General features: G+C 41.1%; 1 protein-coding gene across 1 annotated transcript in view; it reads right to left on the reverse strand.

Annotated features, from left to right (window-relative positions):
* Window positions 1-27,111, reverse strand: part of Ube3d (ubiquitin protein ligase E3D) — a 134,270-nt gene that overhangs the window by 13,849 nt on the left and 93,310 nt on the right. Inside the window, exon 9 of the mRNA XM_051140471.1 lies at window positions 26,261-26,399. Within this exon, the coding sequence (XP_050996428.1) occupies window positions 26,261-26,399 (139 nt within the window). The remainder of the gene's footprint in view (window positions 1-26,260; window positions 26,400-27,111) is intronic.

Raw genomic sequence — 27,111 nt, forward strand, 5'->3', positions numbered from 1 at the left:
GTGACTCACTTAACCATTAAGAAAAATTGTTAGGAAAGAAAACAGCCAAAACAAAATAAGATACCAGAAAACAAGATACGTAAGGATGTGAGAGACAGTACTTCCTAACAATTCCCTTGACTGCAAATGAACTAAATTCTCTAATTAAAAGATATGAAATGACAGGCTGGGTTAAGAAACAAGACACAAATACATATGTTCATAAGAACTCTCTGGAACACATAGACTGAAAGTGCGAAATGAAATAAGCTATCCATGCAAATGAAAGCCAAAGAAATTAGGGAGAATCATAGAGTATCAGATAAAATGGTCTTTAGATGCAGTAAGGCCATCTAATGAGGAAAGGGTCAATTAAGAAGGAAAAAATAACAATTGTAAATCTATATGCATTCAATATCTTATATCCAAGCATAAGACACATATTAACAAATCTAAAAGGACAGAACACCAATGCCACAACAGGTGGAGACTGTAACACTCCGATCCTTGGCAATAGAGCCAACATTCAAACAGGAAGCCAACAAAGAACAAGCAGAGTTGAACTGCACTCTAGACCAAATGCACCTAATATGTTTATAGACCATCCCATGCCACAGCTGCTGAACACAGAGCCTTCTTATCCAGCACATGGAACACTCTCTAGGGTGCACACCATGATGAGCTACAAAACAAATCTCAGCAGATTTTTTAAAACTAGCACCATATTGAATATTTTTCTTGACCATAATATAAGACTAGAAATTAATATTGAGAAAAACTTGGCAAGTTATACAGGCACATGAAAATTATAGCTTACTTTTGAGAAATGGATTAAGGAAGAAATGAGAAGAGGAAATTAAAAATTTTCTTGAACCAATTATTCTTATCAAAGAAACCCCAGAACTAGAGAGCTTCATTGATCAATTCTAGCACTCATTTAAAGATCTAATATAAACACTCCATCAGTTAAAAAAAGAAAAAGAATTCTTTTGACTATATCATTTGAGGCCAGAATTGCCCTAATCCTAAAACTAGATAGGGGTACAATAAATGGAACAACAAAAGCCAATAATCTAGAAGAATACATATTTAAAAATACCCAACAGAAATACGAACAAACTGAATCCAAAAGCACAGTAAGATATGAATCAGCATGACTGAATAGGACTCATTCCAGAGACACAAGGATAGTTCAATACACGTAAGCCAATAAACATAGCATACTGTACCAACAGAAGGAAGGATAAAAGCTGGGTGTGTGTACCTGAGCTGGGCAGCAATGCACTCAACACAGGTGAACATCTCCTTTTAGTAACAATGCTGAACAAATCAGGCATCTAAGGAACACACTTTAACATTATATTTATAGTAAACCAACAATTAATATTATATTCAATGGACAAAAGCTAAAAATTGTTTTCTTTAAGGTCGGGAAGAAGACAAAGCAGGCTCTCCTTTATCGCTTACATCCAATGTGTGGCTGGAAGCCCAAGCCAAAGCCAGTTATGAAACTAAAAGAAACAAAGGGCAGGCAAACCAGAAAAGAAGCTGTCAAATTGTCACTGTTTGCAAGCAAGATGGTTTTTATAAAAAATATCTCAAAACTCTGTCAAACACTATGATTATAGCTAATAATTGAATTATAGGAAGCAAAGTAAACATCAAAAAAAAAAAAAAAAAAAAAAAGAAACCCTCAACAACATTGCTATATGCTAATTGTAAATTATCTTAAATAGAAACATAAAAGGCCATCTACAGTAGCTACCAAAAGTAAAATAGCTACAAAAGCAAAATATCTAGGAACAAATTTAATTAAAGAGGTGAAAGAAATATCAGTGACAATTATAGCATTGTTAAACTGAAAGGGGAAAAGTTCCTTGTTTACAGCTTGCCTATCTATACAAAATAGTTCAAGCCTTATCAAAATGTCAATGGAATTCAGCATGGAATTTCAAAACCTAATTCTAAAGTCAACACAGAACCACCAAAAACAAGCAAAACAAAACAAAAAACCCTATGATTGCCGCTGCCCCCCAAAAGTAGAGCAAAATGAATGAATTAAAAGGCATTCTCCTCCCCAAATTGGAAGCATACTACAAAGCTGTCATAAATGAAACAGTACAGTATAAACATAACAACAGATACATAGGCCAAGGAACACCACATAAAACCGACAAGTAAATGCGTACATCTATAGCCAGGTACAGAGAACAAGAAAGAAAGGACATTCTTTTTAACAAGTGTTGGGGAAACTGGTTATCCACACTCAAAAGAAAGAACCCAGGTGTCTACCTCGAACAACTTGCAAAGATCAAATTCAACAATAAACAAGCAATGACCAACCAAAAATGGGTTAAACATTTAAATGCAAGACCTAAAACTTGATGGGCAAGGAGTTTTTTTTTGTTTTTTTTTTTTGTTTTTTTTGAGCAAAAACCTCAAAACACAGGAAACAGAAGCAAAATCAGACAAATGGGACAACATAAAACTAAAAGGCTCTGCCCAGCAAAGGAAATATCGGACAGAGTGCGGAGATAACCCAGGAGATAACTCACAGAACAGAAGAAAAACATAGTGCACACGTGCAACAAGGGCTCGTATCCAGAATATCTAACGAGCTCCCCAGACTTACCAATGAACCAATTTGACTTTAAGGCAGGCGTTAGATCAACATAGATATTTTACAGAAGACAGAAACAAAGAATGGTCAAACAAATGTTGAGCAAGAGAAGACATTCAAAGCCACACAATACCAGGTGCCATTCAAAACCTCACTCCAGTAAGAATGGCTAATGTCAAAAAAGAATTAAGGCAAAAGTTTCTGGGAAGGAGATAAAGAAAATGAACCCTTGAACACTCTTTTTCCATGTTCATGTACTGTGTGTCCCTTTGACCACGCTGCCTTCCTCATCATCTATTTTTTTTTTAACCATCTCTTGGACTCTTTTCTAGTGTTTTCAGTTTTATCCATATTGAAACTCACTTATCTATATACATGCATGCATTAACAAAATAAAATATGCAAATGAAAGAGATCCCAGGGGTTTTGTCTTCCTGAGTTTGGGCCACTTTGCTTAATATCATAGTTTTCAGATGCAGCTATTTTCCTGCAAATTTCACAACTGTTTACAACAAAATAAAATCCCATTGCTACAGTACAATTTATTTTTGTTCCAAAAATTAATGACAACTGCATTGCTTTTTTGTGTGTGTGTGAGGGCAGTTATATATACATGCTCTTATGTGTGTGCACATGTACATATAGGCAGTTGCAAAGTAACTTTTAATTTGTTCACAGTTTAGATGCCAACAAGTTCAAAACACTTTTCTTTTTGCCTTTCAACCCAATTACACACACTGTAAAGTCATTTGGTAACTTGTAAAATGCTACATGTTATTTATAATGCGTCTTATATCTTTTAGTCCTTGGCAATCAGGATATCACCTTTTATCTTTAAACTCACCAATTGTTTACATAAATTGAGAGAAAGAAATACGGACACTCATCTCATTTTGCTATGCATTTTAAAACCATCACTTGTTTTCTTTAAAAGACTTCCATTCAAGCCATGCGTGGTTGCGCACGCCTTTAATCCCAGCACTCGAGAGGCAGAGGCAGGCGGATCGCTGTGAGTTCAAGTAACAATCAGCCTGGGTCTACAAAGCGAGTCCAGGACAGTCAAGGCTACACAGAGAAACCCTGTCTCGAAAAACAAAAAACAAAACAAAAACAAAAGACTTTCATTCATCAACTGGACATTATGTTGTAGTTCAACTTTCCAACTTAAAGCAGAATATTGAAATTCCGTGCATATAAAGTAAACATTATCGTTGATTAGACAGAATCTAACTAAAAAGTCTATTAACGAGTAATTGGTCACCTTCCAGTGAAGTGGCTCCTTAGATTGGGAGCCTCTTCTTCATTGTTTCTTGTACCAAAAACAGCTAAATGAGCCTGTGTAGAATGTGTTACAGGTATACTCAGTTTGGCTAAGTCACATACGCCTCTACAGATCTAGCTTTTCCACACTGTTAACAGCAGCAAGGTAAAAAAAACTTGTCTTGGCTACTTCTCAAAGACAGTTATTCTTTTTTTTAAAAAATATATTTTATTAATTTATTCATATTACATCTCAATTGTTACCCCATCCCTTGTATCTTCCCATTCCTCCCTCCCTTAAGACAGCTATTCTTAAGACACAATTCCACTGCAATGCCAGCGTCAAGTAGCTCTGTGTCATACCAAAATGGCTGGACAGAAATTCCAGTGATACATGTCCCTAAACCCATATGAGGAGGCAGAATTACGATTAGCAGAGTTTGCAGAATAGAGAATGTCAAGAACTAAGATCTTTCCCTCAGCTCTGATGTTCCCGACACTCTGGCTCCTTTGGGGGGCTCCCCTGGTGTCTTCTGGCTGGCTGGGTTAAGCCTGACCATAGTTTCAGAGAGAAGAGCCAAGCATTCTATCACAGCACACGGAAGGTTAGCCTCATGGCATAATGGTTGAGCATACGATGGCCTCAACTGCGCCAGCTTCTGATTTGAGGGTCTGTATTTGCAGAGCACTTCATGAATTATCATGAGAAAGGAAATTAGTATACACATATCCCAGAGCTGGACCTTAGTTCCTATCCCAGCTCTATCATTTGCTAGCTTTAGAACACCGGTATGTTTTAAATAATCCTACGATTTAGTTCCTCGTGTGCCAAATGTGGATAGTAACACTGCTTATATTAGGGTCTTCTGAAAGATTAAGGGTACTTATACACAAAGTCTTTCATAGAGTGACTATCACAGTAAACATACAGTAAATACTAGGTATGATTAGAAATGGCATGAAAAACTTACAGCATAAATGGAGAAAGCAGACCTCCATATTATATTTATTCAATAGGATGCCAGTTCTGTAAAGACAACTGCACAGCTTCTTTTTTAATCACCTCTCACCTGCCAGGCATACACAAGAGAGGAAACACAGGAAGAGAACAAACAAACAAAAATTCTAGAAAAGAAAATACCTTTATACCAATAATCACTAGATATTGTCTTAATGATTAAAAAAGAAATACTCTTTTTTTAAAGAGGCCCTGTTGTTTTTTTAAATAGCAATATCATAATGCTAATTTTCTATGCAGACACAAATGAGTGACATAGCTTTGGGGTGAAATGAGAGAATAATGACCACAGGGAAGATAGCAGAAATAGCAGAATGGCTCCTAAAGGAAAAGGCCAGACAGGAAAATGTGACAGGATTCCATTTAGAGAGAAGAAAATAATTTCAGTATGTGCAGCATGTAGAAAAGCAGGTTGTGCCAGGGAAAGGTGACATGGGGTAAAAGTCAGCATGAGTTTGGAAAAGGGAAAATGAGGTTCCCCCCTGAAGTTTAATTAGCTTAAGCTGTTTTTGGGAAGATGTTCTACATACCCCATCTCTGTACACCTCTCTCTCTCTCTCTCTCTCTCTCTCTCTCTCTCTCTCTCTCTCTCTCTCTCTCTGGATGCACATATAAAAGACGAAAATCTCAGTGATAAAGACAAGTGGCACAAATATGTCCATGAATGAAGGGCACTTTAAATTAAATGACTTGAAGAAAGTGACCTTCCTTGTAATTTGAAAATATCTTTGTCTTTGTGAATCAATCTACAGCAACAAAAACATCCCCGGAGTTTTGTATTTTCTGCCTGCGCAGCACCTTTTCAACTATATCCTGGAAGTGTCTGGAGAATTTCCTTCCTTATTGATCCTACTTTCCAAACTCAGCAACTGCAAGATGTGTTTCTCCAGCCTTCTAAGATGGCCAGCATTGTGTAAACAGAATCTGCTAATTCGACAGCTTGCTCAGAACTTAAGCCTAAGATGTCACTAATTTGAAAAGGAATAGTGGAAGACCTATCTTGTCTGTTTTCACCAGAGAAGGTGAAATGTAGTAGAACAACTTGTAGATATGATACAGTGACATCTGCCCCGACACTGACGGACCATTGGACCCATTCCTGCCTCATGTTTAGCAACCCCAAGTTAGAAAAAAAATATTCAATAGTTCATTGATTGTTCCTTTACTTTGCCTTTATTGAAAAGAGACTAAATTCCCCTTTACAGATGGGGAAATCTTCCCATGGTTATATACCTGGCCAGTATGCAATTCACATTATTTACAATTCTAGAGTAAAACATATCATAATGAACACCAAGTTCTCCCCAGTAGAGGACAAAATAAGTCTAATGTAATTGTTTAAAACTACCTCCTAAAGAAAGAACCCAAGCTTGCTTACTCACCCCTGCCCCTGCCTTCTCAATTCACTACAGTGCCATGTCCACATGTGAGCATAAAACAGAATGTAATAAAAAAAAAAGTTAGGAATATCACAATATATTGGGATCGTACAATACAGCCTGTCTAGACTATTGGGATTTTAACCTAATAGTACGCATTCCTGTTTCTTCTGTGTATTTTCCTGTTATGAGAGCTCATTTCTTTTTAGTGTTGAATAATATTCCACTGTCTAGGACACACCAAGGCTTATCTTTTCACTTACTGACAAGGTATCTTGGTTGTTTGCAAGATTTGGAAACTGTAATAATGCTGCTACCCAATATCCCAGTGCACAGGTTTAGAGTGGCTTGTTTACAGCCCTTTAGATGAACACAAGGGAGCTCAATTCTTACATTGTATGGTAAACACATCATGCCATGATAATACACCATGCCACTTTGAGAAAAACTGCCAACCGGCCTTCCAAAATGGCTGTACCATTTTGACTTCTTTCACCCCACATTGCCACCATAGTTGGCATTCCTAGATTTTGGCTACTCAGATAGGTGTGCGGCAGTACTTTCCCATTGTTTTATTTTGATTTTCCTGATGACATGTCATGTGGGATGTCTTTTAAGCTTATATGCAAGCTATATACCTTCTTTGTGTGTGAACTTTACAAGTATTTTTCATAGTCGGTAGTTTTTCTCTTCAATCTTTATAGTGTCTTTTACAAGGAATAAAAAGTCCAGACTATAACTTCTTTCTTTCAAAGATCATGTCTCCAACATTGTATCTGAGAGACATTGCCAAACTCTAGTTTTGGTCACAGATTTACTGATAGGCTTGTGTGAGTTTGGGAGTTTTGCATTTTACATTCATGTCTGTGATATAGTGTGAATTAATACTATGAACGGCATAAAGTTCTTGTCTATACTAATGTTTTGATGTCACTGCACTGCCTTTGCTCCTTGTCAAAGATCAGTCGACCATACTGACGTAGGCTGGCCTTTAGGCTCGTTGCTATGTGCCACTGATTTTCTTTCTTCAAGTCTACAGTGTTTAGACTACTGTGGCTGCGTAGAACGTTTTGAAGGAGAGTAGTAACCGCCCTTAGGCTTTGTCGTCCTTCAGGATTGCATGGTCTACTTTGGGTCTTTTGCTTCTCTGTCACATCAGAAAGAATAAGTCTGCTGCTGATAGCAACAAAATTATTTTCTGGGATTTTTTAGCTGGCATTGCATTGACTCTAGATCATTTGGGGCAAGTAGAATCTTAACAACATGAATTACGGAACAGGGGCTCTCTCTCCCCCCTTTTTTAGCACCCTACATTTGAGTTTTATGGTCTCTTCAAATAGACTGTGAACATATTTTGCTATATTTATACTGATGTATTCCATTTGGGATACTTCAAATTGAAAATTCCATTTGCCAATGCAAATGGTACTGTGCTTTTAATTTCAACTCCCACTGTTAATTGCTGGTAGAAAGGAAAGCAATTAGCTTTTGTGTATTAATCTTGTATCTTGCAACCCTGCTGCAATTGCTTATCTGTTGCTTCTTTCTGATTTTCTTCATAGACAATAATGATAACTACAAACAAAAGCAGATGACGTTCTGGAAAAGTAGAAAGGCAAGACTGTGGAGGTGGGAAAAGATCAGCAATTTCCAGGAACTGGTGTAGGGAATAGCAGACTAATAGACAGAACACAGAGCTATTTGTAGAACAGTAAACTTACTAAATTTATACTATAATCAGTATATATATTTAACATATATTCAAATGCAACAGCAACTGGACTCAAATTAAACTATGGATTTCAGGTAATATCACTAAGTCAAAGTGGGTTCATTAGCTGGAGCACATGCACCACTCTGAGGGGGCATGTTATGATGTGTGGGAGCTAAGGGTGCATGAGAAAGCTCTGTCTCTACTTTGTAAGTTCCTTATGGGCTTAAAGCTACCACCAAAATAAAATATACTTATAGAAAGGGGAATAAGACTGTAAATTGGGTATAGCCCCCCAAATGGATGACTATTTCAAAACTGATACTTATCAAGCATTAAGAACAAAACAAGCTAACAAATCTCTCAGCAACACATGAGAATATTATTAATGATGCTACATGTATTTTTAAAAAGCAGAACAGGACAAAATAGGAATTTCTGAGAATACATTTCAACTATATTTTGATTTTTATAACCAGCTTTACATTGCAAAGTGGCAGTTCATCATGGAACACTGACATACATGTTGGGAAGCTGAAAGGGGTCTTTTGATACTTGTCCACAGGACACCAACCTCCATCATATCTGATCCGTGGAAATCTTACTTCAAATGTTGTTGTTTTTCTTCTCTTAGCCTAGTAACATGTGGCAAAATAGTAATGTGATACTGTGGCCTATTGCACATTTATAAAACAAGATTTGTGTACAAATCCTCCTAAACTTTAAAACATGAAAGCATTTAATGATTATTTTATTTTACAGAGTAGAAAAAAGCTCAAGGGAGCCTCTAAATGTTGGTTCTCATTATAAGTCCAATTATTTCAATTACTTCCGATTATGCATAAAGCAATTTCCTGTCTGACAAAGTGCTGGATAAAGATATCCATGGGAACACAGATAGCAGCAGTTCCTTGTATATGTAGTAAATTATGCTGTTGGGGGAAACAAGCCATAAGTCGTATGATGTACTATGAATTTGATTGTCTCAGGGAAACACTGTTGTAACCAAGGCTCATATAACTAGCTCACTCAAGTCCTAACTTTATGTGTGATCACAAACACCTCATTTAGTCAAAATTTTGCATTATTTAAAACATAATTCCAACAGAAAAATATAATAACCAAATAATAAAATTATGCTGTCTTATTCTGTTTTGTGCTATTCGAATACTTGAAACTGTATAACATATAATGCTTTCTTTCTTTATTATTTATTTCAGTTCATGAAACTGGAAAATCCAAGGCTTAGAGTTCTCTTGCTAGCATGGCCTAACATAGCCAAATATATTCTATAGTTGGAAGGAGAAGGAAGAAAGCCTAATTCATTTTTTAAAAAATTAGAAACCTATTCCTAGACTACTGGCATTAACACTCATGACTCTGTCACCTATTAAAGGTCCCACCCTTTATCACTTTAATTGGAAGTGAAGTTTTCAACCCACTGTGGGCGGGGGACAGTATCCAAGCCACTACACATGCCACCTCTGGTTCTTGCTTAATTTTTATGATAAAAACCCAAGGATGAAGAAATGGTACTACCAAATAGAAAATACTAGGCTTTCCTTAGGTAAACATACGGGGCTTTCTAGCCCACAGGGCAGAAATATCTCCCTTCTTGAAGACTAAGGGCTCTCCTAGATCATAGAGGTGGCTCTTCAGTCACTGTGTTTGTCACCGCATGACCTTGGGCTGTACTCACATGTGATGGCCATCAATCCTGACCTATCAGATTCTATTTCAGCATGAGACTTATGACAAGAAAGGGTATTTAACTGCTTTTTGAAAAAAAAAATCCTTATTTCTGCTAAGCTTTCTCCATCATTAAGGCACTAGACATGGTGACCAAGACGGATACTTTGTTTTTCTTAAGATTCCAGCTCCTTGCTACAATCTTAAAATTCCAGCTCCTTGGTACAATCTATCTTAAGATTCCAGCTCCTTGCTACAATCACTTATACTCTGAAATTTAATGCTAAAACAAGACTACTTCCTCTGCATTTCCACCTACTCTTCTACCCTTTAGACTTCAGTCACACCACAGATTCAAAGCTGTGACATCCTATTCCTTATCTACCTTAACCTCAAGGTGGAGGTGTTAAAGACGCACATTAGAGGACTCAAGGGAAAAGCAATCAGTGTGATGACTTTCTGGACTTATGCCCCCTGCTTCCTCTTGGCCCTAATTCTCAAGTGGAACCAAGCTGCCTGCTGCGTCTCTTCCCTTGTTTTAGAGATCATATCTCTTGCTTCCGTCTCTGAGAGTCAGCCCTGGTGTGGTGCCTACCTTCTGTGGGACATTTTCACCCTTTTTATTTTCTCAATATGCTAGTTAATAGGGATGACCCTCAATGTACGACAGATGTACTTGGGATCGTCCATCTTTAAGATGGTGCACACGCACTACACATTCAGGGGAAACTTCTGTTAGTGGGCTGGTGATGTGAGCTATAAGACACCCGTGGGGAGGCCACAGTACGCCTCAGCTTCCTGACAAGGTTACAAGGTCATAGGAATCAGCTGATATCCCATAATGTGCTGCGTTGCTAAGTAGGTTAGGAGCATTAAATTTATTTATTTATTTTCTTAACTTAGAATGGTTGTTGCTGTACAATGGTTGGCTGGCATATAATACCATCACAGGTCAAGAAGCACGAGTGCTTTAAAACTTCGTCCCAGGGGCTCTAGAGAAATGGCTCAACAGTTAAGAGTATTGGCTTCTTTTCCCTAGAAATCTGGGCTAAATTCCAAGCACCCACATGCTGGCTTGCAAACATCTGCAATTCTAGTTCCAGAAGATCCAATAATGTCCTCTTCTGGTCTCCATCAACACTTCATGCATATGGCGCAAAAAAAGATGTGGACAAACACACATATTCAATAAAACAAAACAAAACAAAACTTCATTCTGAAATAATTTTAGGCTTAGAGAAGAGTTGAGAAAGAAAGAGTTAGTGTACATCACATGTTCCCACTCATCTTCCCTTAGGACTAGCATCTTACATAATCACAAGACAACTAGCAAAACCCAAAAATTAATATTACATAGTGAACTACAGATTATGTAAATTTGGTGCTTTCCCAGTACCTGTTTTGATCTTTAAGCCACTTGGAGCTTATCATGTATTCTGTCGTATATGGACCCAATTATTTTTGTCTTACAAGACTAAATGATTATTCACTGCAGCACTGATCAGCACAAAACAACCACACACCCATCGAGCAATGGCTATGCCTCATCATACAAGGAAATATTTATTCCGTAATAAAGGAATAAAACATTGAAAACATGGATGGAAACTGAGACGAACCCAATTTAAAATGTGTCTCACAAAACACTTACTGTTGCCATTTAAAAAAAACCCTACAACTCTACCTCAGTTTATATGTCACCTTTTCCTTAGTTGTTCAATAAGCGACTTAGTAAAATATTTAATTCCTGAAGATTCTCTTTCGGTTTTTGCTGATGAACGGTGGCTTTTAGAATTAGAATGTGCCCCCTTCTTTGCCATGTTTAGTACTTCAGAATTAATTTTGTATTATTGTCGCAAGATATTTGATCCCATTGTGAACCCCGAGACTGTGAACTGTAAAAACCTGTTTCCTGTTTGGCGTGGTTTAGCCCTAACACCCACCTTTAATCCAAAAAACCTTCTGTACACAGGATCTAATAAAGTTAAACTTAGGTCAAGAGACAGAGCATAGTATGCTTACAATCCATGTCGCAAACAGGATTATAAATCTTGAAGTAGGTAAATTAAGGCTATTCACGTTTATTGGCGTGATTGCTACCACTAATGTATGATATCTCATAACTATAAATTTATAAATACTCCCTATATTTCTCTAAATAGGAGACTTGCATACTGATTCTAAGAATAATTTCTTCTTGGGGGCTGGAGAGATGGCTCAGTGGTTAAGAGCACTGTCTGCTCTTCAAGAGGTCCCTGAGTTCAATTCCCAGCAACCACATGGTGGCTCACAACCATCTATAATGAGATCTGGTGCCCTCTTCTGGTATGCAGGCAGAACACTGTATATGTAATAAATAAATAAATCTTAAAAAAAGAGAATAGTTTCTTCTTTTGTTCTGATGGTTAACTTTTAAAATTACACACACACACACACACACACACACACACACACACACACACACACACACACTTTTCCTCTGTCCCTTTCTTCTTCTCTCACTTCCTACCTATATCCTTTTCCTACGTAATTCCCATGTCTCCACATCTTTAATCTCTACCAGCAAAGTATGTTCATTATAATTCATGTATCACCATCGACACAGGTCATTATCCAAACTCCACAATTTATATCAGGATTCATTCTCTATACTATACATATTTCAGGTGTGAGAAAACACAGAACATGTGGCAGTGCCACATAGGGTAGTTTAGAGAGAAGTTGGGGTTCTGGAAGCCTGCCCCAATGAGTGATGCCCATCCTTTAACACTAAGCCTCACCAGCGTCTGTTTCTTTAAATGCTATTATGTCTTTAGCTCTCGAAATGATGTGATTTTAAAGTTCCCTCCATGGATTCTTGACTTCACATCTCTCTGGAAATTTTCCTTGGTGTTTTAAAATACGTGACTGGATTTGAGTTTCCTGCTGGCCGGTCTGGATCACCACTACCCCACCCCATCCCGGCACCTCAACAACCTGGCTTCTACTACCACAGTTGTCATGGCCAGCCTTGGCTCTCTATGAAGGCTGAAAGTGGAGCTGGCACAGAAGGACTAGAAATTATGTGGTGGAATTTCCTGGATTTTTTTTTCCCCTGCTGACTCACAGGTATTTGTAGTTTTGACATTAACTGCTACCGTGGGGTTCTAGGCAGACTTTTTCATAGTTGTTGTCGCTTGTCAATTTTAGTTGGGGAGGCTGACTGTAGCACCCCTACAAGTGTGCATGTAACGTTTTTAGACTCTAGGGTGTCACAGAGGAAGTAGTATTATATAGAGAAACATGAATGCTCAATTTAAAAAAAGGGGGCGGGGCTAGCTAAAGAAGCAAAGAAGGGCTCCAGGAAGATTGTCACTGGCAATGTGGTCACAAGAGAAGGGAAAACCTTTCACTGTGTGTCACCTTCAAATTTAGCTACAACATTTGGCTTCCTGCCATCCAAGGAAGCATATTCATGTTTATGTTTCAAACTCATGTTTATGAGCTGAAGAGCACAGAATGGTGTACCATGCTGTTAAAAGCAGCAACTTATAGCACAGCTCTCTAGGCCAGTGGTTCTCAACCTTCCTAATGCGGCCACCCTTTAACACAGCTCCTCATGTTGTGGTGACCCTCAACCATAAAATTATTTTGTTGCTACTTCATAACTGTAATTTTGCTAATGTTATGGACTGTAATGTAAATATCTGCATTTTCTAATGGTCTTAGGCACCCGCCATGAAAGGGTTATTCAATCACCAAAGGGGTCATAACCGACAGGTTGAGAACCACTGGTCTAGGCCTTTAGCAACGTGAGTGACAGTGACAGCTACCTGACCAACAATGGATTCAACTCAGAAAAGGCCTTTCTACCAGAGTAAGCTTGGTTTAGGTAGAATTGACATAGTACCTTGTGTGTGCAAAGTGGAAAGTTGGGTTTTATATGGCAACACTAGGTTAAAAAATAGTAAAGGAAAAACAAAATACCTAGCAAATGGAAAGATAGCTCTAAAAATCAAGTTAAAAACAGCCACAACCCACACACCTCTAGAGACCACTCTGTAATTTGTGGCTGGACCCACCGATGAAAATTACTGGGTAGCTAAAGCTCCAGGAAGGTTGTTTGCATCCTGAGCCATGGCATCTCCTTCCTCTACCATTTTGTACATATCTACTCTGAAGACAGAAGCATGGTAAAGTATGATACCAATTGTAGTGACCTTAGGCATGGCTACATGGTGCCTTTATTATTCACTAAGTTCTTGTGTAGAGAGAGGGGGTGACTGTCACATATACATGGAAGTCAAGGTTGACTCACAGGTACCCAAAGATGGCACTAAAGTTATGGCCTTGAATTCTTCAAATAAAAGGTGGTGACAGAGGAAATGGGACATGAGAGAATTCCAAGTCACAGCTGCATTTAGAACGCTAAGCATTGCCAAGGCCTACACACTATGAACAGTAGAGTAGGAAAGAGATGAAGAACAGGCCTGGCTATGGGGCTGTGTCCTCTGTGATACGTGAAAAGGTCAGACCTAAAATCATTTGATTTTCTTGAAAGAAGACCAGAAACTGACGCTGACTGTTCCTGGGGATTGTACCTTATATGGAACCTCTATATCCGGAGAACTGGAAAGACACAGACTCAAGCGTCTTGACATAATGCCTGATAGCTCAACTCATGATCTACAGGAACCTCAGCATTACCACAGACATGTGCAGGTATGGACTTTGTGCTGTAAGAAAGTCTGAAGAGGTGGGCTATAAAGTGGCTGCCAGTCAGGGCTGCCCTGATTAGAGGAATAGGACACAGTAAGCAAACTTAAAACAGGGTGAGTGTGTAACCTAAAATTCCAAGGCATAAAGAGAAATCATGAGTCAGCCCCCAAGCCACAAGGCAAAAAAAAAAAAAAAAAACCCAAACCAAAACAAAACATTATAAAACAGAGCAAACTAGAAATATGTTATAGCAAACATTTTAATGTCCTTAGAAAGGTCATTAAAATATATTATGTTGGGAAGGAATTGAGACAACTCTTAATAATAGTGGGGTTGAAAGACGATGATGAGTGAACAGTAGTGTTTAGTACTGAGGTGTTATTCTGAGCTGTAACTATCTGTGTGTGCTTGTAAATTCCAAACCATATGCGTGCAACACAATAAACAAGAAGAATAAATTGAAAAGACTCTACTCTGTGCTAATGGAATGCACAAAGAAAATGAGAACAAGCTGATCATGGGAAGATATAATCACTGACAACTTTTCAGAACTAATTTAGAGACAGAGGTCTTCAGAGGAATGAGCCATGGAGAACTAAGCAGCATAACCCTGCTCCTAGACATCACTAAAACTGCGGTACACCAAGTAGCAGATGACATCCCAGAGGCCAGCAAGAAGAGAGAGACCATTTATCATCAGTGGAACAGCAAGCAATCTTACAGCAGCCATCTCATCAACAAAACTAGATGGCAGAAGGCAACTTGTGATAGATCACACCAAAGAGGGTATAGGATCCATACCTTAACCATCATTCACAGCTGAAAAAGATGAAGACATTTGTAGACACGCAAAGACCAAGAGTCTATCATTCACAGCCTGTCAGTAAGAAGAACATGAAAGGATATGGGATGCAAAGTCACAGTGCAAACAAAACACAAAACCACAACACCGGGAAACTGGTATGTATACAGGTATGTATCAAAATAATTATAGCTTACAACTGTGATTTCAAGAGAAACAGACATCATCAATGGATGGCAGAGAAACAGACATCATCAATGGATGGCAGGAACGAAGGATGTGGAGTAAGAACAGAGACTGTGCCTAGTGGGTAACAGAAAAACTGTAAAGCAGTTGGTTCTCAACCTTCCTAATGCTGTGACCCTTTTAATACAGTTCCTCATGTTGTAGTGACCTCCCAACCATAAAAAAAATTTTTTTTTGTTATTTTGTAACCAAAACTTTGCAACTGTTATGAATTGTAATGTAAACATCTGTGTTTTCTGATATTCTTGGGCAACCCCTGTGAAATGATCGCTCAACCCCCCAAAGAGATTGCAGCCCACAGGTTGAGAACTACTGTTATGATGTCTTGTCCTAGTGATATAGGCAGAAAGGCCGAATAATTCTATCTTTGCTAGAAAAGTCCATATTTTATGTCTAAGAAAACTGGAAGCAGCCAGGCATGGTGGTACATATCTATAATCCCAGCACTCGGGGAGGCAGAGGCAAGTGGATCTTTGTGAGTTTGAGGCCAGCCTGGTCTAGAAAGGAAGTCCAGGATAGTCAGGGCTACACAGAGAACCCTGTCTCGAGAAAAAAAGAAAAAGAAAGAAAAGAGAAAAGAAAATTGGAAGCTATTTTTTCATGCCTATGTGGTTTTTAAATTAAAGCACACACACACACACACACACACACACACACACACACACACAAAACTTTCCAACAGATATATAAGAAGAGACAACGAATAAAATAGATAACCAGCACCATATATGTCTTACCTTATACTCCCCAACGATGACAGACAAAAGTCCAACCTATCTTGCTAATCATAATAATTGTATTTAGAAAACCCCAATAATGACATCATCTATTTTTTATGGTCTGATTTCTGCTACAATCATTACTATGTTTCGGGATGTGATAAAAAGCAGCTGATGCTTCAGAAAGATTGTGTCTCAAGTGTTTACTACCTTCACAAATGGCTTTCAGGTTTGTCAAGTGAGAAAGAAATGAAACAATTTAAAACCAGCAAGAGAGCCAGAAACACTAGGACCGGGCAAATGTAGTTTTTACAAATAAGAACTGCTTTTAGCTCTAGAGTGACAAGAAAGAGTCCAAGCTCCTGAAATGACTCTCTCGGCTGCAGTTTAATCTGTGTCGTGCGGTCACAGCTTCTGGCCATACAGTGGCATCCCCTCGCATCCCACAGATCTGTCACCCTGGCTTGAACTGTAGAAATCTAACTACTGTGCGCATGTAGGAAGCCTATGAACGATGCCACCGAGATAATTTCCCTGCTGTCCACACAGCATTGCTCCTTGTGACAGTCGCCCCAGACAGCTGACCTTCAATGGAACACAGTGTTGATCTCTAGGTGAAGGCAAAGCAGCTTCTGGAAGTCACAGCTCTGCCAGAATTCAGAACCAGTGGGTTTTTTGAGCTAGGACAAAAAAGCACGGGGACCCAGGCAGGGGAGTGATACAACCAAGACCAGAGCCCAGGCCAGCTCCCACCTTCACTACAGTGCCTTTTACCTACTGTACCGGGGTGAGGTCTATAGGAGTAAGGGACAAAAGGACAATGTGACAACTCTCCTCTGGTTCCTCACAAACCCTTGCCTTGCATTGGTCCTCAGAGCTTTTTCTAAATCTGCTTGCCTGGCTGAAGCAATTAGTCATCGGCAGGAGGGCTCACGCGAGGTTCTCACCTGAGGCCTACAACAGGTTCGCCTTCTCATCAATCATTCCCTTGAAGGTTGGCGCCCTTCCCAGGCTGTGTCGTCGCCCCCTTCGCCCCATACCACCTCTCCCCCCTACTCCCCCCACCCCCCCCCCCCCCCCCCCCGACTCTGGCCAGAGAAACTCCCGAGAACAATGTAGCAGCTTTTTCCACGAGCAAAGTGAGCTCAGCCAGTTCCCTGTTGAGATTGTGTTATTTCTAAAAGCAGCAATACGTCTTCAGCATCCTTTCCCAGGAAGTAAGGCCCATCCTCAGGCAGCCACATGGCCCAGGCCAAGTGTGGGGAGCAGAGTGAGGCCTTTGGTTAGCAGCTCCAAGAAGGGGAAGAGACTTACATGAAGAAAACTGCCTTGGAGTAACAACTCTTATAAACAAATAAGACACATATGCAAAACTTACTAGGAAATTTTAAAGTCACAGATGCTTCTGTGTGGACCAGAATCTAGAGTGGGAGGTTTGAGACTCACTGTGGAGGAAGCCTAAGAGAAGACAGCCGTGGCAAAGGAGAGAGGGCAAGGACACCCCTGCCTTTGCTCCAATGGGCCATTCATTTGAGAAGGGATCTTTGTGGCTCACACTTCACTGTGTGCCCTGGGTCTCACATGCTGGAAGAAGCAACGGCCAGACAATAATAGCCTCATCAAGTATCTGGGAGAACAGGGCTTATAGCGGCAGCTCTGTTCTCTGGAAGTGTGTATTGGGACCCCGAACACGTACAACCATGGGCACGCACACACACACACATACACACATACACACACACACACACACACACACACACACACACACACACGCGAAACAACTATGCAGTCTGGTTTTATCTATTCTTTAAATATGTTTAAGATGTTCAGAAGAAAGAAGACCTAGTCCCTGTGTAAAGAGGAGAGTCGCAGTGTGCAGCCCTGGGTGGATAACTCAGAAACAGCCAAGAACAGACAAAATAATTCCACGTGCCCCTACTTTTAAAAGAAACTTCTAAATAGAATTCACTCCATCCTCTTCCCTCCACGGACAATGAAACACGGACCCACAGAGGTCCCCTGATTGGACCACTGCCACTAGTCAGTGACCAGCAAAACTACAAGTAGACCGTGAGAGTCCTCCATCAATGCAAGTGCCTGCTGGTCACCTCAGCTTTGCTGTGAATAGAGACGGGGACACAGGCAGCACATCCCCAAGGGAGGGGGCAAGCCTGCTGGGTGGTCACACAGGAGGGCAGAAAGGTGGGTTAGAGTAGCGAGCACCTGTGTCCTAGAACATAGTTGAGAACGAAAGAAGAAAGAGTTAAAGACAAACACTGAAGGAAAGCTATAAACTCTAAGGCAAAGATTTGACAGAGACTGTGTTGAGTGCAGGTTAATAAGAAACGAGCAGAAAATAATTAAGCTGTGTGACCCTAGTGACAAGGCGTTTGTCAACATAATGAATTTTCCCCTTCACATTTCCTGCCTTAGCAGGCTGCATTCTACTATCACATGAGTATTTCTGGTAAGTTGGTTTTGAGGCACCTGTATCAGACACATGTTGGATATTGGCTGGAGTGCAGATGACCAGGCTCTACTCCTGTTACTGAGCCCAGCTTCCAGCTTCTGCTCGGAAATCAGAATGTTAAACAAACTTCCCAACAACACTAACAAGCAAGAAGCAATGCTATCTGCAACCATGCCATCGCTGCTATCTGCAATCCTGCCGTCACCTATCCTTCTTCTAGCCATCCCCACTGCCATGTCATAGGTAGCAATCGAGATAGACGATGAATGCCCCCAAAGAACAAAGGCTGAATCCACTCCATTTCATCACTTCATTATCAGGCCTCCTTTTCCCTCGATAGCATAAGGACCAGGTAGATTTAAGTGGGTTAGGCAATAGCTGATTGGATATTTTTAAGCTAAAGGTGAAAATTAATATTGTTCGGTTATGGAGGGGGGAAAATCCCATTTTTAACCACAAGTTTGTATTTCTTTTAAAAAGAACAAGTTATTAAAAATAAGCCAATGAGAGGCTGGGGACATGACTCAGTAAGAGCACCTGCTGTGCAAGCAGGAGGACCTGAGTTCAAATCCCCAGAACTCATGTAAAATGCTCTATATCCCCAGCGGTAGAGAATAGAGAAAGATGGATCTGAAAGCCCACTTGCTTCCAGCCCACTGGTTAGCCAGCCTAGTTGAAATGCTGAGCTTCAGGTTCAACGACAGACCCTGTCTTAAGAGCGCATGACAAACAATAGAGATGATACTCAGTGTCCTTCCCTAGTCTCTACTTAGATTAATATTCATTCGTTCATTCATTCATTCATTCGTTCATTCTCTCTCTCTCTCTCTCTCTCTCACACACACACACACACACACACACACACCCAATGCTTGACCCACACACATACCCCAAACAAACAAGACAACAAAGCAAAAGTCATGGATGAACTTGCTGAGCTATACTACCCAGTCTTCTTGCTTCCCTCAGTGGGCAGGAAGAGTAACCCCCACTTCCATCAGCTCTACTCAAAGCTACAGAAGGCTGTGGCTCTCCAGAGGTGTCTGCAGCCTTGGCTGCTGACTAGAGGTAGACAGGTCTTCATGTCTTGAAGAATGGGGGATGTGGGGGCACCTGAGAGGTAAAACAGGCAGCTGTGGAGCGATGGGCAACTGCATAAGCTGGCGGTACACCCACTACCCTCAGGCCTTCAGGCTGGCCTTACATAGCACAGTAAAGAAGAGAACATTAATAAGAAGGCTGAAGAAGAGACAGTTCAGACATGCTGGCGAGGATGTGGAGAAAAGGGAACACTCCTTCATTGCTGGTGGGAGTGCAAACTTGTACAACACTTTGGAAATCAATCTGGTGCTTTTTCAGAAAATTGGGAATAATGCTACCTCAAGACCCAGTTTTCCACTTGGATATACCTGAAAGATGCTCCATCACACAAGGACATTTGTTCAACTATGTTCATAGCAGCTTTATTCATAATAGACAGAATCTGGAAACAACCTAGACGTCCCTCAGTTGAAGACTGGGTAAAGAAACTGTGGTGGTACATTTACACTATGAAATACTACTCAGCTATTAAAAACAAGGAAATCTTGAAATTTGCAGGCAAATGGATGGAACTAGAAAGGATCATCCTGAGTGAGGTAACCCAGACCCAGAAAGATACACATGGTATATACTCACTTATAATTGGATACTAGCCCAACATGGATGTCCTCTGAGAGTCTTCACTCAGCAGGGGATTGGACAGATGCTGGGACTTGCTATTGCGACTCCAGGTGAGAGAGGTATGGGAGAATGGGGGCATAGAATGGCCCAGAGAGTCCTGGAACCCTACAAGAAGACCATCAAGGCTGGTGGATCTGGACTCGGGCGGGGGTAGGGGGTGGGGGGTGGCTGCACAAACTGTTGTACCAACCAAGGACAATGCATGCAGTAAACCTAGACCCCCTATTCAGATCTAGCCAATGGACAGTGCATTCTCTATAGTTGTGTGGAGAGTGGGGACTGACTCTGACTTGAACTCTAGTGGCCCCAATTTGACCACTTACCCTTGGTGGGGAGGCCTGGTGGCACTCAGAGGAAAGGGATACAGGCTATCCGGATGAGACCTGATAGGCTGTGATCATTTGGTGAGGGAAGAGGTCCCAGGGGAAGGGAATAGGGTGAAAGGGGAGGGGTGGGAAACAGGAAGATACAAGTGAGAGGCTAACAATTGGGATGTAATCTGAATATATTATTTAAATAAAAATAAAAAATCTTTAATGCAAAAAGGAGAAAATTCCATTAGTAAAAAGGTTTTTATAAAAGTAAAGATGTATGAAAAAGTCATAAGGGAACTATTTGCCTAAAAATATATAATATATACAAGCCAGAGTATGAATATACATATATAGTTTAAATGAGGTTTTCCTTCCATGAGCCACAGTCCACCTAACAAAACGCTCAACACCAAGCATGAAAACACTTCTTCAGAGTTGTTGGGCCAGGCAGTGGTGGCGCACTCCATTAATCCCAGCAGTTGGGAGGCAGAGGCAGGTGGGTCTCTGTGAGTTCGAGGCCAGCCTGATCTGCAAAGAGAATTCAAGGACAGCCAAGGTTACAGAGAAACATGTCTCAGAACAAACAAACAAACAAAAACAAAAACAAAATCCAGAGCTGTTGGTCATAGTTGTCCAAGAGACTCTGAAGACATTATAGGCTACTGCCTTTGGTTGCCCTCTTCCAATCTCCCAAGAGGTGGAAGTGAAGGCACTATGTACTTCAGACACAGTGCCCAGAGGCCCCTGAGCTGGAGCGACCTGAAAGTCTCCTTTCTGAGGACTAGCTTTCATGGTACCAGACTGTGCCATGCAACCTTTCAAAGGAGGAAAGCAACCAATAGTGGGACTCAGCTATGGTATGAGCTACAGCAACCAGCACAGCACAACAACCCTATGGTCCAGTGGTGACATGCACACATTAGTGGTACACATACCATGGTGGTAACCAACGGCTTTCTAACTGGACTTAAGACCTGCTTAACAAGAGGGAAACCACGCCTAACACGGAAATCTGGCCAACTACTCAGGCTAGTCAACCCATGGATCTAGGAGGAGAACCTACAACCACCACTTTATTAAAGTCGTACAATCCCTAACAACTCTGAATATTTGTCCTTATAGCCACAGATAAGTGTAGTCCTTTACCTCTCATAACTTCTGTTTGAAACAGAGACCATTACAGACAACCACAATCAATCAAAGTGCACAGCTTGGAGCACAGCCCCAGTAGACACATCTACAATTCAATTCCCAAGGCTCAGGGCACATTGCAGAAGACGGGCTGGAGGAAATTTAAGAGCCAGAGGATCAGGGAGTTTGCTGTGTGATTGTGTCTCCTAGGAATGGCAGCATCTGCACTCATAAAGTCTCATCAACATGACTGCCTAAACATGAGCTGTAACCTCATACAGACTGAGCAGGTTGTACTTATGTATTTCGGTGCACATGAACGCGCGCGCGCACACACACCACCACCACCACCACCACCACCACCAACAACAACAACAACAACAACAACAATTAATGAGATAAAAAGGACCATGAATTGAATTTGAAAGAGAGCAAGGAGTATGTGGAGAGAAAAGGGGAAGACGAAAGGGTGTAATTTTTATATCATAATCTCAAGAAAGAAATGAAATAACAGAAAGAAAAGAAAGTTCTGTACTAGCACCCAAGTGCTGATTATCTCTGACTTGGAGGATGAAAATGTAGGGAAGAATGAAGGTGAGCACCCCTGGGGACTCGAAGGGCCAGCACCGCCCTTCTCAGCTTCCCAGGTGAGCACCCCTAGAGACCCGAAGGGCCAGCACCGCCCTTCTCAGCTTCCCAGTTGAGCACCCCTGGGGACCCGAAGGGCCAGCACCGCCCTTCTCAGCTTCCCAGCTGAGCACCCCTGGGGACCCGAAGGGCCAGCACCGCCCTTCTCAGCTTCCCATGCAGACACGGCTTACAGGACCTCGGGGGCAGCGCAGACAAGTGTCTGTCTGTCTGTCTTGGTGCAGGTCTGTCTGCCTCTTGACATCACCCACAGCGGCCCTTTGAGGTGGAGCGGCTCGCCTGCATTATCACTTTCTCAAGGTCTCTTAACAGTCTCTGAGAGGATGGTCTTCGTGCCAGAACCAAGCAGAGAAAAACGCTGAAAACTGACCCTGAGCTCAGCATCTTCAGTGAGGCCAATGTACACAACAAATATTTTTTTCCTTTTAGTTTTTTTTTAAATTTTTTTTTTATTAATTTATTCTTGTTACATCTCAATGGTTATCCCATCCCTTGTATCCTCCCACTCTTCCCTCCCTCCCATTTTCCCCTTATTCCCCTCCCCTATGACTGTTCCTGAAGGGGATTACCTCCCCCTGTATATGCTCATAGGGTATCAAATCTCTTCTTGGTAACCTGCTGTCCTTCCTCTGAGTGCCACCAGGTCTCCCCCTCCAGGGGACATGGTCAAATGTGAGGCACCAGAGTACGTGAGAAAGTCATATCCCACTCTCCACTCAACTGTGGAGAATGTTCTGACCATTGGCTAGATCTGGGTAGGGGTTTAAAGTTTACCTCCTGTATTGTCCTTGGCTGGTGCCTTAGTTTAAGCGGGACCCCTGGGCCAAAATCTGCCTATCATAATGTTCTACTTGTAGGTTTCTAGGACCCTCTGGATCCTTCTACTTTGCTATTCTCTCATGCTTCTCTCATCTAGAGTCCCAATAGGATGTCCTCCCCTCTGTCCCAGTTTCCTGGTAAGTGAAGGCTTTCGTGGGACATGCCCCTTGGGCTAGTATGCAGATATAAGTGAGTATATACCATTTGAGTCTTTCTGCTTCTGGGTTAACTCACTCATTATGATAATTTCTAGCTCAATCCATTTATCCACAAATTTTGGGAATTCCTTGTTTTTTAATAGCTGAGTAGTATTCCATAGTGTATATGTACCACAGTTTCTTTATCCATTCTTCTACTGATGGACACTTAGGCTGTTTCCATGTTCTGGCTATTATGAATAAGGCTGCTATGAACATGGTTGAACAAATTTTCTTGCACAACAAATATTTTTCTCTGTGTTAGAATACATTAAAAATATACATAAGATCAAAATGCCAACATTGTTTTTCTGAAGTAGTTTTAATTTTCTTGACTTTCTCCCCCTTTTTTATTATGAAAAAAAAACTGGTTATTTTTATAATAAAGAGAAAGTGGTACTTTACAAATAATAATGGCAAGCTGGGTGTAGTGGTGCATGCCTATTATCCCAGCACTTGGGGAGGCAGAGGCAGGTGGATCTCTCTGAGTTCAAGGCCAGCTAGTCTATAAAGCAAGTCCAGGATAGCCAAGGCTACACGGAGAAACTGTCTTAAAAAACAAAACAAAACAAACAAATGACAACAACAACAACAACAAAAAACCCTCCACAAATAATAATGGTAGGCTAGGGAGATGGCTCAGTGTTTACTGCACAAGCAAAAGGACACACCTTCAAATCCCAAGCACCTAGTAAAAAACGGAGTGTGGGAATGGTTGTGCATGGGCCTAGAACTCCAGTGCTGTGGCGAAGCAGCCATCTTGGAGGATGGCTGGGGATTGCTGGCTGCCAATCTAACTCCAGGTTCAGTAAGAGACCTCGTCTCAAGGCAATAAGCCAGACAGTGAACTAGCTGGATAACTGATATCTTCCTTTGGCTTCTATATGCACATGTGTGCACAGACCACACACAGACATTCACACACTCATAGTATCCAGGAATGACGGCTAAAATCTACCCACAACTGAGCAAGGCAAGTAACAGATGAATGAAGCCATTTATGGAGCTCAATGTCTAAAAGTAGACAGAAAAATAAATGCTGTAGAGATTCAAATTTCACTCCCACTCTAGTCGACTGTTGCTGTCTCTGCAGTATTCCCAGGCTTCTGACTACACGCCTTCTAGGGTTCTTGTTTTTATTTATTGTTTAAGTTCTGAAGCTTAAACTTCAATGCTCACCATCAAGTTATTGCTTTTTTAAACCACTGAAGGCAATACAGGTTAAAACTAATAAAACAGATTTTTAGGCGTGTTAACTTTGCATAAATATTAATAGCGGGTAAAAAGCTAGCTGGATGTAAGGATTATTTTTTTTAAGATGATTAATTTCTGAGTAATTGTGTAGAGAATTTGGTTTTTCCATTATGAAAATGATGGAATTTAAATGTCAGTAGATTCTTAACTATAAAATTCACACCTGCACAAAGCAAGGCCTAACATTTTCTGCTCTATAATAGCTGGTGTGGGGGGTGGTGGTGGAGAGGGTGCCTCAAATTCAAAATGCTTCCGCTGTGGGTGGTCACACCACCCTGAACGTGCCTGATCTCATTGCAAAATGCTTCAACTGCATCATCTTCCCTGGGTAAGAAAGCAGCCCTGACCAACCGTGACTAAACATGCAGGGTGAGAGATAAGGCCTTTTGTTTCTTCATGGCTACATAGATTCCCCCACATTGGTAACGTACCCAGCATACACACGAAACAACTTTTGCAAAGGGAAACGTTCACTAGGACCTACAATACTTGAGGGTGTCCCTTACCCTGCTCCTAGGTTAGAGGATTGTGGGTCTCAGGAAGATAGTAAGAAAACAGAATATGGTAGTGCCAGATAGTAAATATAACCCACACTAGGCCCAGGACTGTTTGGCAATTGTTTTTTTGTTTATTTATTTATTTTTCTGACGCAAGTATCATAGGATGGGGTAAATAATAGGCAGAGTTTTAAGGTCTAGGTTCAACCCTAGCTCTGAATGTCAATAGTAATATTGCCCATTTTTACCTTTAAGATAAGAATTGATGTGAAGGTTTTTCAAAGGCTGCTTGTGAAAACATTGTAAATTATGAGAGGCCAAAATCCACTTGGGTAAGGAAAACCATCTTTAGTTATGTGGCCTGACAACCTTGGAAACTCCTTCCACACAGTCTGCATGGCCAGGAGCAGCTGGGTAGAGGGTGGAGTTAAGTATAGGAAGAAATACAGATGGCTTCCACAGATCAGGGCCCAAGGTTGTATCTCTCAACCAAGCATGGACTCCAAAGAAGAGCATTCTCAGAGTCAAGAGACAGGCACAGTTGGACCAGATGGCTCACTCTTTTACTCAGATCTTTGCCAGGCTGTGATTATGATACCCAGTGTGTAAGGCAGATGAAACCCAACTAAGGCATCCCGCGTATCGGATGTATATTACAATTCCTCACAAAAATAGTTATGAAGTGACAACGAAATAATTTTATGGTTGCAGGGGGTCACCACAACATGAGGAACTATTAAAGGGTCGCAGCATTAGGAAGACTGTAGAGCACTACACTACTGTAGAGCAAAGCTGAGGAAAAGAAATTAGCACTCATAGGCCTCTTGGCCAGTGAATCTTCCTCCAATTTTTCTCGAGGAGGGGAAGATGGAGTTGAGGGTAAGGCCTGGAGTTAGAGAGCTGTGGGCTCTGCCACTGCTAGATAACCCCTGAATTCCGAGGCTTCGCGTGATCACACACTAAAGAGAGAGCAGTGTGCGCATCACGCTCCTAGCTAGCATCCTCTGAAACTGTGGCTGGCCGTGGACTATCTCCTGTGAATGGCAGGATCCTTGAGAAACATCTTAGTTAAGGAGCTGTTTCTTACCTGAAAGGAGTTCATCTGCCGAAGGGACGGTGGCAGGGAGGCGTTGTTCCTAGACAGTATCAACAGCAGCTCCAAGCAGGTCGCAGAGGGCAGAGTTAGCGGGTGGACGCTGATGTCACTTTCCCATAAGCTGGCAAGCCTGAAACACACAGATATGTTAGCTTTCATAAATGGCTGGTCAGAATTATTTTATAAATATGACAGAAAAACTTCATCTGTACATGTGTATGTGAGACAGACACGGGGTGGGGGTCGGGGAGAGAGAGAGAGAGAGAGAGAGAGAGAGAGAGAGAGAGAGAGAGAGAGAGAGAGAGAGAGAGAGAGAGAGAGAGAGAGAGAGAGAGAGAGAGAGAGAGAGAGAATATATATATAAAAGGTAAAAATATGTCAAAAATCCACAAGGTAGGGTTCTGTGGGTAAAGGCACTTACCACCAAACCTGAGGACTTGAGTTTGCTCCTCAGGACTCACTTGGTGAAAAGAAAGAATTGACTCCTGCAAGTTGTCCCGTGCCCTCCAGTGTGTGCTGTGGCATGTGCTCACACACACACACACACACACACATACACACACACACTCCCGTGCCCTCCAGTGTATGCTGTGGCATGTGCTCATACATACACAGACACAGACACACAGACACAGACACACACACACACACACACACAAAACTTTTTATATCACAAGGTAAATGCCCCAGACATTTTTGTGCAGTTGCTGGCATAATGCAGAAGGATCACTCATTTTTTCAGGTAGTGACTTCATATTCAAAGAGAATTATAGGATATGCAGGCTTATTGGCATGAGAGCAGCTGGGAGGGATGGGGGCGGTAATGGCTAACAGATTAAACA

The sequence above is a fragment of the Acomys russatus genome, chromosome 32, assembly GCF_903995435.1.
Source record: "Acomys russatus chromosome 32, mAcoRus1.1, whole genome shotgun sequence".
NCBI classification, from domain to species: domain Eukaryota; kingdom Metazoa; phylum Chordata; class Mammalia; order Rodentia; family Muridae; genus Acomys; species Acomys russatus.